The sequence below is a fragment of the Coloeus monedula genome (genome assembly GCF_965178545.1).
Source record: "Coloeus monedula genome assembly, chromosome: 8".
Classification (NCBI taxonomy): Eukaryota; Metazoa; Chordata; class Aves; order Passeriformes; family Corvidae; genus Coloeus; species Coloeus monedula.
The window spans coordinates 4,796,965-4,810,123 of record NC_138788.1 but is presented as its reverse complement, the minus strand read 5'-3'; the positions used below and the strand labels follow the sequence as shown (position 1 = coordinate 4,810,123).

The 13,159-nt window shown below is 38.6% G+C and overlaps 1 protein-coding gene across 5 annotated transcripts in view; it reads left to right on the top strand.

The window, feature by feature from the left end:
- Positions 1 to 13,159, top strand: part of MYPN (myopalladin) — a 66,416-nt gene that overhangs the window by 21,552 nt on the left and 31,705 nt on the right. For 4 of the 5 annotated variants that reach the window (XM_082286011.1, XM_082286009.1, XM_082286010.1 and 1 more), the window contains 3 exons: positions 2,797 to 3,735; positions 10,975 to 11,150; positions 12,646 to 12,697. In XM_082286011.1, coding sequence (XP_082142137.1) covers positions 2,798 to 3,735; positions 10,975 to 11,150; positions 12,646 to 12,697 — 1,166 coding nt within the window. In that variant the 5' untranslated portion in view covers position 2,797. Of the gene's footprint in view, positions 1 to 1,628; positions 1,844 to 2,796; positions 3,736 to 10,974; positions 11,151 to 12,645; positions 12,698 to 13,159 lie in introns of those variants that run through there. The other variant, XM_082286008.1, reaches the window with a different exon arrangement.

Genomic DNA, 13,159 nt, shown 5'->3' with positions numbered 1-13,159 from the left:
ATGGTTTCCTGCAGAAAAGCTGCACTGTGATTAACAACTTCTGTTGAAACAAACAGCACTTACATGAGAAAATCAAGCAATGTCTGTGCAACAGAGGAAAATGAAACCCTGAATAGTCTCAGTCAGATAATTTCATATACTCTTTAGACAAAATCATTACAGGAGTTCTTCAAGTTCATTTGACTTCAGCAGGTTTTGATTACACTACATTCCTTCTCTACTTGCCTTTCTTCCTTAGAGTGTCCAGTGCTCTCTAAAGAGCTGCATCATCTTTTTTCAGCTCTGATGACCTTTAGAGTCACTGAGATGAAGATGTGCCATTCTGAAATGCTGCAGAAAGAGTGGCCAAGAAATGCAGCAAGCTAAATTTTGCCACCTTGTAAAATACACACTTCTCCAGCCTTCCACTGTGTCCTGTAAAGCTACAAAGAGCTGGATGTTCTAATTCAGCCAGAGCCACCCATGGAGAGGTCAGTGTGGAGCTGCATCCCTCCAGAGCTGTGACATCCTGCTGAGGCACATACGGCTCTGGTTTTGCAGACTCAGTCACCCTCCCGAGGCAGAGGAAGGAGCTGGTGATGGCTCTGCCTCACCCCTTCAGCTTTTAAGCAGATAGAAAGTGGCCCGTGGGGAGCAGGCCCAAGGGCTGCAGTTCATTCATGGGACAGCTCTGTCTGCCAGTCTGTAAAGTCCTTATGTTAGAATGTATTTAAACTCTTGGAAGTTGAAACTGTAGCTTTAGCTGTGACCTTTACTGCACATAGTATGCGTTCAGCACATAAACAAGCGGAGAGAGCCCCTTAAACACGTTCAGCTTCACAAAGGTGGCACAGCTGCCCAAGACGTGAAAGCTGAGCAAGCAAAAGCAGTTTCCACTGAGCAGGAACTTAAAGCTCATGCAGACCTCTTTGTACTCTTAAGAGGTTAAATTACAAACTCTGCCCAGTCATGAAACAGCTCACAATATTATCTCACATGGGCTTCCCAAATCAGCGTTCTCTATGTGCCACAGCTTCACTGAAACACTGCGCCAGATAATTTAATGCCAAATGTTCAATTAGTATTACAGACCCTGGCTCAGCTGCAGGGACTTGACTGGGTGCTTAGAAGCCTACAATTTATATGGCATTTTATTTCTCATTCTTTGTACAGGCACAAACTTAGCAATATTTTGATTGGGTGCCTCTGTAGCGTTAAGTGATTTTCTTTGTTTCAAATTATGAAAATAAAGCAAAATCAATAAACCTAAAATTACAAATATTTATGTAAGAAAAAGGATTTCAGTATAACAAATTTTGCCTCAAGCAGCGGGATCTCAAAATGCACATCAGATTATGACAGCTGTATGTTCATTCATTGAAGAAGAATATAAACAGTTTAAATAGAAACCTTCCTTTTTGTAAATAAGGAATAAGGGCTGCCACTCACATTCCAGGAGGAAATACTTCCAGTAGTACAAGACATTACCACTTCATTTGTTCTTCACAAGCCCTTTTCCAGGAACAATTGAACTAGAAAAGCCCAAAGCCTTTCACAGCAGAGATGCCTTTCTAACTTTTCTTTCCCTGGCAGCTTCAGCTGTTACACAAGGCTGTGAATGGAGATGGCCAACTCTAGGGCATGGATGTTCTCTTCTCTTGATGCCATGACAGGAACCGAACCTTCTGCAGTGTGACAAACCAGACACCTTGGGGTAGGAATACCTGAAACTACTGCAGCAAGATTTGCCACACCATAAATGAAGTAGGAGGGAGACAGTGAGCACTGCATAGTCTGAGAGACAGATCCAGTAAACAACCACGCACTTGTCTCAGTATCTGTGAGGATCATCTCTCTGAATGGGGTAAAGAGCAGTTATTTGTCTTCATATTTAGGCCACCAGAAGACAAGTGTGTTAACAGGATGTCTGAATCCCTCTGCACTCATCATGGCTCTTGTGTAAATAAAAGGGAGAACGTCACACAGTTATACTTGCTTTAAGGATCTAAAGGGATGCTTTAGCTTTGCTTTTCAGGCATGCAGGTTAAGTATGGGCTTTCTGATACTCTCATCTCATATGGTACATTTTTTCAGAATCAGGATGACCCAAGATCATGATTCTGAAAGCCTTGTAGTACCAATTATGTTTGCATCAAATAATGACATAGTTCTCTACTTACTTTAAATAGCTTATTAGAAATAATGCTGAATTTATGAAGCTATGGAACATTTAGCACCATTATAACTTCCTATAATGCATGAAACATTGTCATTATAGAATATTTTTGTTCTTTCTCCTTCCTCCTCACATCCCTCATATGATTTTGAGGGTTCATTTACTTACTACTTCAGTGCTTTTCAAGCTAAATTTACTTCATTTAAAAGTAGTTATTCCCAACAACTTTCCGTCCCTGTAATATCCAACACTTAATCCATCTGATGAGATTGTTTCTTAGCTAAGAAACACACATCAGCAATGATGAAGATTTGACATTGAAACTCAGTTGATAGCTCTGTAGTTGAAGTTTTGCCTAGAACAGAGTAGAAAATACCACACTTGCAGTTACTTTATGTGAGGCTATCGACAGTAGAAGGTGATAAAAGATGAACTTTACTGGGTAAAGACAACAGTATCTGGTAGGATGTGCAGAAGCAGGCCTTTAACACTAGGCCATCCTTATGCTTCAAGTATCACAAGTACTTAAAAGTATTCAGCACACAGATGCAGTTTGAGAATGTTCAGAAGCCTGTTATTGTGTTCAATCAAAAAAATTGCTGTTGATAAGGCGTGGTCCTATTTGTCCTTTTTGTTGGCAGCATGCAAGACGACAGTTTAGAAACCTCAACTTCAATATCTCAGCTTCTGAGGGAGAGTTATTTAGCAGAAACTAAGCATCAAGGGAAGAGTGAAAGAAGCATATCAGAGCCAGTTTCTCATAATTTCCACTATGGAAATGCTTCTGGTGATTCAGATGAGGTAGCTGCCCAAGATGACCTTCCAGATCTCTCTGCCTTTTTGAGCCAAGAAGAGCTTGATGAAAGTGTAAACCTGGCAAGACAAGCTATTGGTCAGAATCCGCTGGAAACTAAACAGGATGAGCTTCAGGCACATTCACAGCACCCCCCAGATCAGCTGAACAACACGGGAAAACACAAACAAATGGCCCAGTCTACAGCTTTGAAAACATCAGACAATGGCCTGCACTCCAACTTTTGCCAGGAACATGTCAGAAACACAAAGGGGTCCAAAGGGAGCTCTCAAGATCTAAAGAAACACCACCTGCCTTCTGAATCAGAATCCAAAAAGGAATTCCTAAACAAGGCGGCAGATTTCATTGAGGAGCTCTCCTCACTTTTCAAAGCTCACAACTCTGAAAGAATAAGACCCCGAACATGCAAAAACTACAAGAGCAAAATTGATTCTAAGAATAAGTCTGCTCAAAAAGGTAGCTCTGGCCTGTCTCTCACGTCAGAAAACAGAGAAAGGCTTTCCATTCCAACACGTCAAGACTTGGAAAACAAAGCAGAGAAAACATTTGAACAAACAGATGATCAACAGGCTGCAAACCTGGAATCTATCAGTCAATTAACAAGTGCAGAGCTGAAAACAGAGTCAGAATCTGCATCTGTGTATTCTGATGAGCCCATTGGACAACCGCCGCGCTTTACTCAAAAATTGAAGAGCAGGGAAGTTCCTGAAGGATCCAAAGTGCAATTGGACTGCATTGTGGTAGGAATCCCAGCACCTGAAGTCAGGTAAACATATTCTGCACTTGTCATTTTGTATTTCTGTCATGGTAGGTGTGTGCAGGCAGGAAATACGTTGTTTGGGAAGAATATTATTTCTACTATGCTTCATGTCTAAACTCACTGCTTTAATTAACAGTTTTGAGGCATTCCCTTGGTGGAGCTTATGCCATTACAAATGTTGTATTGTGTTCAGCCCTTAAACTTGTAGAGGAGTCTGACTAAAACAGAAAACAGTGCCAGAAATTCAGGGGTTTTTTACAGAAAACAAACAGGAAATATCATCATCCCCTAGATATTTGCAACACCCTCTGAACACTTCTCTTGCTTATAAAGGCTTTGAGACTTATTTCTCCAGGCATTTGCCTTGATAAATCCTTTGGATAATAAAAATGTCAGTAGGATCCCTGGACACGAGAAATATTTTTTCCCCTTTCATCATTCATAGCTTATAATGCAAAGACAACAAGTGAAATCATCTTCTCTTATGTATCTGGACCTGTACACAAACTCAATCTGGCTTTCTTCATATTCAGAACAGGTGAACACTGAAATGATTGTTTATAGACCATACTCCAACACACAGTTTAGGTATTTCTCCAGAAGGCCAGAACACTGTCCTTATACCAGCAGTCATGTTCGTGCTGTTGACATGCTTAAAAGTGACAAGGTGTTCATGCCATCCAAGTTTAGGTGTTTAACAATCATCTAAAGTTCTAAGTCAGAATTAGGAGCTGATACTATAAAGTCACAGAACCCTTGCAAGGGCAGATTGGAGAACCCAGGAATGATGGCTCATCCTACAGAGTATCCAGGGATGAGCAGAATGCCGGTACACCCAATTCAGGAATCACTTGATTCCACAGAAATGGATGACAGATATCTTTATAACTTGGGTTAATTTTTGTCCCAACAAAACTGAAGCTTTTTAACTGAAATTTCTATTGCAACATTTGATTTTGTTCATTTTGATTAATTAAATAAGCTACTTATGTGAATGCCATTCAATACAGGAGCTGCTACACTTCTATAGAATAAGCATCCATCAGATATAGGGAATTAGGGATAGGGAGAAAGAAGTCCCCTAGGGAAAATTAGTCCCAAGCTCAAGATAAAGATCAGGCTCAGCTTCCAGTTTCCCATTTAAACTAAAAAATAGAAGGTAAGTCACAAGGGAGGACCTCTGAACTCTCTCTCCCTTGTGTTTGTGTGTGTATGTACGTGCTATATTAAGGAGAAAGCTGGGAATGTTAGCTCCTTGAACAGTTTTCTGATCATAATTATTTATTAACAAAACTTTGTCATGTTCATCCAAGATTCTTTCAACTCCACCAATGTGTAGAAGTAACACTAAGAGGGTGTAAAAATTGTCACTTGACTGAGTGATAAATATTCACATGCTTCCAGTGATCATGGCCTTGTTAGTCACTGCTACAGCACAAGGAAACCAGAAAACAGAATGTACTTTGGGGTTTGTGTTCCATTAATCATGAGGACCAGAAGAACACAGCATTTTTTCCCTAAAAATAATCCCTATCTTTGATCTGCTGTGCAAAGCTTCCAAAAGAGTGAAGGAAGCATCCTGTTGACCATAGTTGTGGAACTGTGAGCAGAACTGTACTCAGAACTGGCAAACATCTTGCTTGGAGGGTACAAGTTTTCCAAAGTTTATGGTGAGTTAGTTCAATGTCTGTGGAGCTGGGCAAGGAGAGAAGGATTCTAATAGATAGGTTAGAGAAATAAAAAAATCAGCACTCCCAGGAAAGGACTGACTGGCAAGGTAGCAACTGATGAAAGAAAGCTTAATGACCTTTGACTTAAAATGGACTTCCTAACCACAGAAAGGGATCCCAAGTGACTTATAAATGCATATATTAAATAAAATTACGAAGTGGAAGTTGTACTGTGGGAACCAAGAGCATTGTGAAACAAGAACAAGATTCAGCAAGCTCTGTAGCGTAGTTAATCAGTCAACACTAGGAGCAATCCGATGGTTAAACTGATGTAATGGGGATTATAAGAGAGAAATTAGAGACAGGATATTTAGAAAGAAGCTGATCACAGGGATAGAAAGGACTGGAAAATATGAAGGGCAGATACCACGTTTGAAAGCAAGATAGTACTAAACCAAATTGATGTTAAAAATGGTGTAAATGACATTCATGACGGATCAGGGTCAAAATACCATTTTGATTACTTATCAAATTACCAAATCATGGCAGTGATAAAGCATTACAGGTGTGGTAGGTAACTGTCAAGCATGAGGGCTCACTGAGGGACAGAAAACTGGATGGTGGAGCCAGAGAAGAATGAGGAACAGATTTGAAATACCAGTATATGGAAAGCTAAGTCCTCTTGGCTGAATACAGAAAGACCTGTCCAATTGCTTTGTAAGGTAACTTAAGCCTTAACATAAGAAGCCCACAACTCAGAGGAAGCTCGTGAAGCCAACCTATCTAGAATTTTGGGTGAAAAGTTACCCATTTTTCAGTATCATCAGCTGAATGCAGTGTCACAGAAGAGACAAGGACTGAAACCACAGGATGTGTGCCTCCAGCAAGCTCAAACCTTAGCTCGCTATTAAAGAGCACTAGTACATTTACTGCTGATTGCTTTACTCTGTACTGCGGGTTAGAAATAAGCCTTTGAGAGAAATGTGTAGCTTATTTCCAAAGTGTTTGATGACCTCCTTCTCAAGCTCCCTTCTACAGCTCCGTTTCTGTATGAGTAATGGTAGGTGTGACATTCACTCCTCTCTGTGAGGAGAGCACTCCTTTTTCCCTCAAGTTCAGAGGTGCCTACATTTTTCCAAACTGCTTGGCACATCACTCCTAGGTTAATTTTACTGATGAATCACATTGCATGGTTTGGCATACACAGCTATCCTGGAAGTGTCATGAGGATTTAATGTTCTAAAAACAGGCTGTATGTCATAAGGTTTCCATGAAAACATTCTTTAACATAGGCATACAAAGCTCAAAAGGTGCATTTTATGCTGCTTTGCTTGAGGAGACCAGACCTGCGACTAATCACAGATTTTTAGAAACTCCGAAGCCATGCAAGGTTATTCAGGACTTTTCTTTCTGGATGCGAATGAAAGCACTTCTCTGTTTTAGTGCTCAAAGTCTAGAGCCAAACTTCTCTTACATGCAACTCCAGTCAAGTCAATGGATTAAGATCTAGGATGAATTTGGCACAGGGGATGACACTGCCTTAATGTGAACCTCCCTTGCATGAGGAAGCTATCGTTGCAATCCATGGCAGGAATGAAATGTCAGTGACAGAGAGTATTGCTACTTCAGTCATTCCACATATCTCAGTGTCAGAACTCCCCCTGGAACTGACATTTCATTGCTACCACGTACAACGATTTGACAGTAAGTATAAAATCAAATGTTAATAAGCAAGGAGTAGATATGGCCATACCAAAGTTTTCCATGAAGCTTAACTTCACAGGAGACAACTGGTTTTGATTTATAAGCATTACAGAGAGACAACATTCACACAACATGCTCCTTTTTTCAACTTAATCTCAAAATACTTGAACATTATGCTGAAAATACTGACTACAGAACACACTGCATAGAGAACTAAACACAGGTTTGAAACAGGAGTTTATTCCTGAAGTTTTAAATATGCAAATTTGCTGCAAATCTGCTGCAAATATGGGACTAACCAAAGAAAAAAATAACTGCAAAGAAAACAATTAACTCAATCCTGCTTCACTCTTTGAGTCTACTAAAGGAATAAATTGCTTATATACTAATAAAAGAAACATAAAAATTAGCTTACATGGTGTTTTTAAATTTGCTTGTAGGAAAATTAAACTGTGCCTCACAAAAGCATGTGATACAGACATATCCCTGCACAAACAAAACAGGTTAATTCGAAAAGCTGATCAGTAACACAATGAGTTCTACCTTAATGGCAGTTGTATCAGAGCATTTTGTGTAATGTGTTTTGCTCGATGTGCCACTTCAGTAAGGAAACACATATAAGTGGACATGAAAATATAATATCACTGTACTATGCAAGTTATTTTAATGTTCTGAAAAGATGCTGCTGAAAATGAAATCAAATTCTAGAACATGGGTATTCTCTTTAATCCTTATTCATATCTGCTAAGGCTAACATGCTAAAACAAGGCTACAATATAAGGAAGAGGCATGGGGTAGGTATATAAAAAGACATGAGTAAGTGCCATGACTCATGTCCTAAAGTACACAGTTGTCTACATGAATTACACACCTAAAAGGCAACTTGTACCTTCATATACCAAATTTGTGCCTGTACTCACACAACTGCATGAACCGTCTCTCCTGATAATGTGACCATTTTCAGTTATCACCAACTGCAGATCTTGAGAACAGTAGAATAAACCATATTGTAGATAGAATTTTTTATATTTCTCCTTTCAGTCTTGCAGGAATCCTATATAATTCCCTTGTCTAGAATTTGAAAAGGCACTAATAATTGTCAAAGGACATTTTCAACCCGGTAATGCACATTATCATACCTCTCCCTTGGGACTGCTAAACATTTCCTCTACTTGCTCCTGATAGAGTTGTTATCTATCCCAGACATTGGATGTTTGTGTTCCGGATGCCAGCTATGAGCTATGGTGTCTGTCCCTACACGTGTGCAAGGACAGCACTGAACAGAAAAGAGAATGTGATACTTCCGGGAAACCAGTCAAAAAAACCCCCTTTGTATCCAAGTATTAGTGGGGAAAACTCCAGATTTGGGCAAGCCATTATGGGCAAAGTTTAAAATAGATGTAGCTGTTCCTTCTGTTTGAAGAGGTTTTGTTTTAGAGGTTCTGACAGGACTATGACAGAATATGAAAACTAAAAGTCAATCAGAAGAAGTTAGAAAGATAATTATTTTTAAAGGAAATGTATTTTGAATGGAAGCACAAACCAACAGTTTAAAAATAAAGATAACATAAATAAAAAGTAATATTTTCAAAATAAATGTTAGCAAGGAACCATACATTCTAATCTATGGAAAACAATGGTAATGGTACTGTGATCATGAAATCCTTTAAGAGAAAAGTGGTTTATAAGTAATGATTTAAGAACCAGTGATTTCACATTTTTAAAACTATTTTTAAGTGCTGCTTCATGCCTTGGGAGAGAAGTTAAAGAGGAGGGTTACACACTCCAGAGCAATAAGTAAATATACACACATGCATACATTCACTCTGTTCTTACACCCTCCCCTCAGTGTCTGCTTTTGGCCACTGTCAGGAGAGCACGCTGGGTTAGGCAGATCTGTAATCTGAGCCAGAACACCCAGGGAGTTCTTCCTCATCCTTCCACATGTGCCAGCTCACCTGGCATCCTTGGATATGTGTTGCTGTTACTGCTCCGTTTTGTATGAGCACAGCTGGCTCTCCAATTTCCAAAGGTGCTGCATGCTCTATGGGCTTGGTTAGTGGCCAGAATGCTGTTTGCATCTTAAACAAGTTCCACTGAGCTTTGAGAAGGAGCATGAATGGCTGCTGAAAGCTAGCTGGAGTAAAGTGCAGTCCTAGGCAGAGTGTCTACTGACAGAACATAGCTCAGGGCATCTCTGGTGTGAATGAAACACAGGGAATACCCTGTTGGTTTTGAGAAAGCCACGTTGGATGGCTTGGACTGAGGGGCACAAACAGGGCCTGGTCTTCTGCTCAGCTACAGAATCAGCATTTAAGTGCTAGATCTGTACTCCTTCATACCTCAGACACCCCTTGAGGCTCCTTTCTCAATTCTATATCATACTTCTGTTATATTCTGGGTTTCTGTTGGTATGGACTGTTTAGAGAGTTTTTCTTTTTCAATATATTTGGGGTTTTCTTCATGCTTAATTTGTAGCACAAACTGTTGTTACAAAGTTGTGCAATTGAGCGGTCAAACAAATTTATTTATTCATGTTTTTCCAAAATATCTGAGATGGAAATGTATTGAAGTAAGACAGGAAATACTAATTATTACAATTTATTACTTAAAAACCTCTCCTTATACTTTCCATAACAATCATATTTTCTGCAGTACCACTCAAATGTTGGCAGGTTCTTTTACCAAGTTACCATATAAGATGGATGAAACAATTAATAATTTTTTTTTAAATCAATTGAATAAAAAATAAGTATGACGGCGACCACCCTCACATGCAGAAGATGCATTAGCTAATCACATGTAATTAAGAAAGTCACAGTAAGAAAATACAAATATTTTTGTGACATTTTATATCTATCTATCCATCTATCTATCTATCTTTATGAGAAAAGTTACAGTGAAAATGAATGCGCTTAAGTTTCGCTTTTCAAATTTAGCTAGTTATCTATAATTACAGGTATTTCTGAGTATTATCTCAAACATTTAACTCTGGATCTTGATACATAGTGCTGCTTCTTCTTCATAAAGCCTAGATTTAATTTGACTCTGTTTCTGCAGACCCAGCTGCTTTTTATGCTTCTGTTCTGCCTTGTAACAAGCAAGAGCCGTGGGCCTGCTCTCCCCTCCTACCAGCTCTGAGTGAGCTGGTGGTTACTGCCAGTAACACATCCTATAGAGCTGTCTGTGAAGGTGCTGCTTTTCCTTTTGTGTGCATTCCTGCATTTTCCACTGAAACAACCCTTCTGAATACTGAGGGACTTAGGAATGCCTGAGATAGGAGTGTGAAAGCTCTCAAGAGCCTAGTAGATTCTTGGCTATGCAGCAGTGTTTAAAGAGGAACACAGCAATACCGTGCAGAAAAGAATTGCTGGTGCAGCTGTCTCACTGGCTGTTTCTGTATGGAAATACCTCTGTATTGTAATAGATCAACTTTCTTACCTCAGGATAGACTTATGCCATTTTCTATAAAAAACAGATTTTGTCAAGTATATGACAAAATAAGGACAAATTTCAGTCACATTTTGAATTAACATGAACTTAGGAAACACAAGTTTGGGGGAAATTTGTTAAATTAGGGCTGGGGTTTTTTGCTGCACTTTAAGCCACTACACAGATCTGATTGTACCTAAAGAGAAAATCAGAGCTGGATTGACAGTGTTCCAAATTTAGAGCTCTTTTACTTTTTATTGAATATTATGAAAATCATCAATATTTTATTCCTATGACTGTTGATTCAATACTTGCCTGCAGTACTCTGTCAGAATCTTCAGGCTAAACATACCAATTTTATCATCAGAAAGACTTCAAACATTATCATCCTAGTTATCAAGTCGTTTGCATTGAAAAACAATTTCTTTTTGCCTTGTAGGTGGTACTGTGAAGGGAAGGAGCTTGAAAACTCACCAGACATTCAAATTATCCAGACAGGTGATCGACACTCTTTGATTATTGTTGAAGCTTTTGAGGAGGACACAGGGCGCTACTCGTGCTTTGCTTCCAACATCTATGGAACAGACTCCACTTCTGCAGAGATTTACATAGAAGGTACTCTTAGAAGTGCTGCAGAAACTGATTGTTGAAATTGGTCATATGGGATTAAGATACAATTACGTATCTTGCTTGCTAACTGTCATCGTTTTGTCACAAAAAATATATAGCAGGAGTCAACACTCTTCATCATTACTAATACCTTTATTATTTTCCTGTAAAACACTCTTCAGACAAGGGACCAGCACTTACATGTAATTTTATTGTGTTACTTCCCAGAGATTTTATATATCTCACTGCAAGATCCAAGTCTAAAAATATTCCAATTCTGAAGCCACCTTGTATTTTTTGTATGTGGAACTCTACAGAAGTATAAGAAACTAAAATTTATGTCTAATTCTTATTCTTCCTTTTCCCTACAGTCCCTACAAATTGAATGTAGGACAGCTTCATCTTAACCCTTTATTGGGACCTTGTAACCAAAATAAATATGCCATCAAATTGATGTTCTACTTGCCCAGTAGATGCTGTAAATCAAACAGAAGATACATCTGCAGATTTAGGTGTCTTTTCTTTCTCCTTATGCCTTTTACAATATCTAAGAGTGATCTATTTATTATATTTGTCTTTAACATTTTCTTGGATAAGATTTTAGATTGAATCCATTATTGTGCTAGCAGGACTGTAAACTTAAAATAAACACATAGGATTTTTTTTTGTATTTCTCTCAGAGAAATATGCTATGAGCACCGTCACTGACCACAGTGGGACCACTCATAAATTAAAGCACTGCCCTAAAGGTGAATTTCATTCTGCTGTTATTCTTCTTTCCTGTCTCTAATCTGACAGTGAAAGGACGAATCCTTTTTTAGTATCTGCACTGCCCCTGACATTAATGGGAGATGTCTGTGCTTGGCAGGGATTTACAAGTTCTTGAAACAGGGGCCAAGGTCTGCTTTTACCCAACTCAGTGGATGCTGGATGGGAGCCATGGCTGATGGAGATGCTCACTGGCAGGAACTGCAGAGAAAATGCAAATTCCAAGCACAGTGAAGGCTGAATCAGAAGTTTAAATGTCTCAGTAACTGACAGCTGTTAGTAAACCGAGCTAGTATCTTCTCCATACTGTGCTACAAGGCACTAGCTGGAGAATAACAGCTGTGATTCCAGGTCTCTATCTTTTTTCTTTTAATCTGATAGTATCAGGCATCTGAGAGAAGAAAACTCTCACTTGATTCACAACACCAAATATGGATTAAATCATAGAGGCATTTTAAAGAGAACCAAGGAACACCCAGATATTCATTCACTCTTGGATGTTTTTTTCCTTACTTCAGTTGCACCTCCTCCCAAATTTGCCTTATCTCAACAGCAGTTCTGTATCTTGCACAGTATGGAATGCTGGTTCATTTCCCCTGCAATGTGATTTTTGTCTTGGCATAGCTTTATAATACATATCCATAGAGTGGTCTAGAAGAAATCCGAATAAAGGTTTGTATCATTCATAGAGAAACTCCAAAAACCCCTCTGCTAAATTTTTTTTTTTTCATAGGCATCTCTTCTTCTGACTCTGAAGGTGAAATCATCAAAGACGAAATGGATCAGTAAGTTTAAAATCAATTACATCATCTGTATTTCTTACAGTCAAAAAACCCACAAGTGCAGACATTTCAGTTTGCAGCTTCCAACACTTTATTATTCTGTTTAGGATTTGTTGGGATTGGTTGGGTTGAATTTTGTGTGCTCATTTGTTTTCTTTACAGATGGAACAAACACACATTTGTTTGCTTGTGAGTCCTCAACTTTAGATTAAGAATTGAAATTTTAGTATTAAATATTAATATAAGAAGATGTTACCATAAAGACTGAAATTCTAAAATGAATTTACTAAAACAAAAACCATTTGCCTAGATCCAACTTAAATGCTGATTTAAGTGTCTGACTTGGACAAAAAATATAGTACAATTTCTCACATGAAAATACATAAGGTTTTTGGCAGAATATAGGTAGAGACTGATTATTTAGATTTAAGATAAAGAAATTAATAGACATGTACTAGAGTGAAC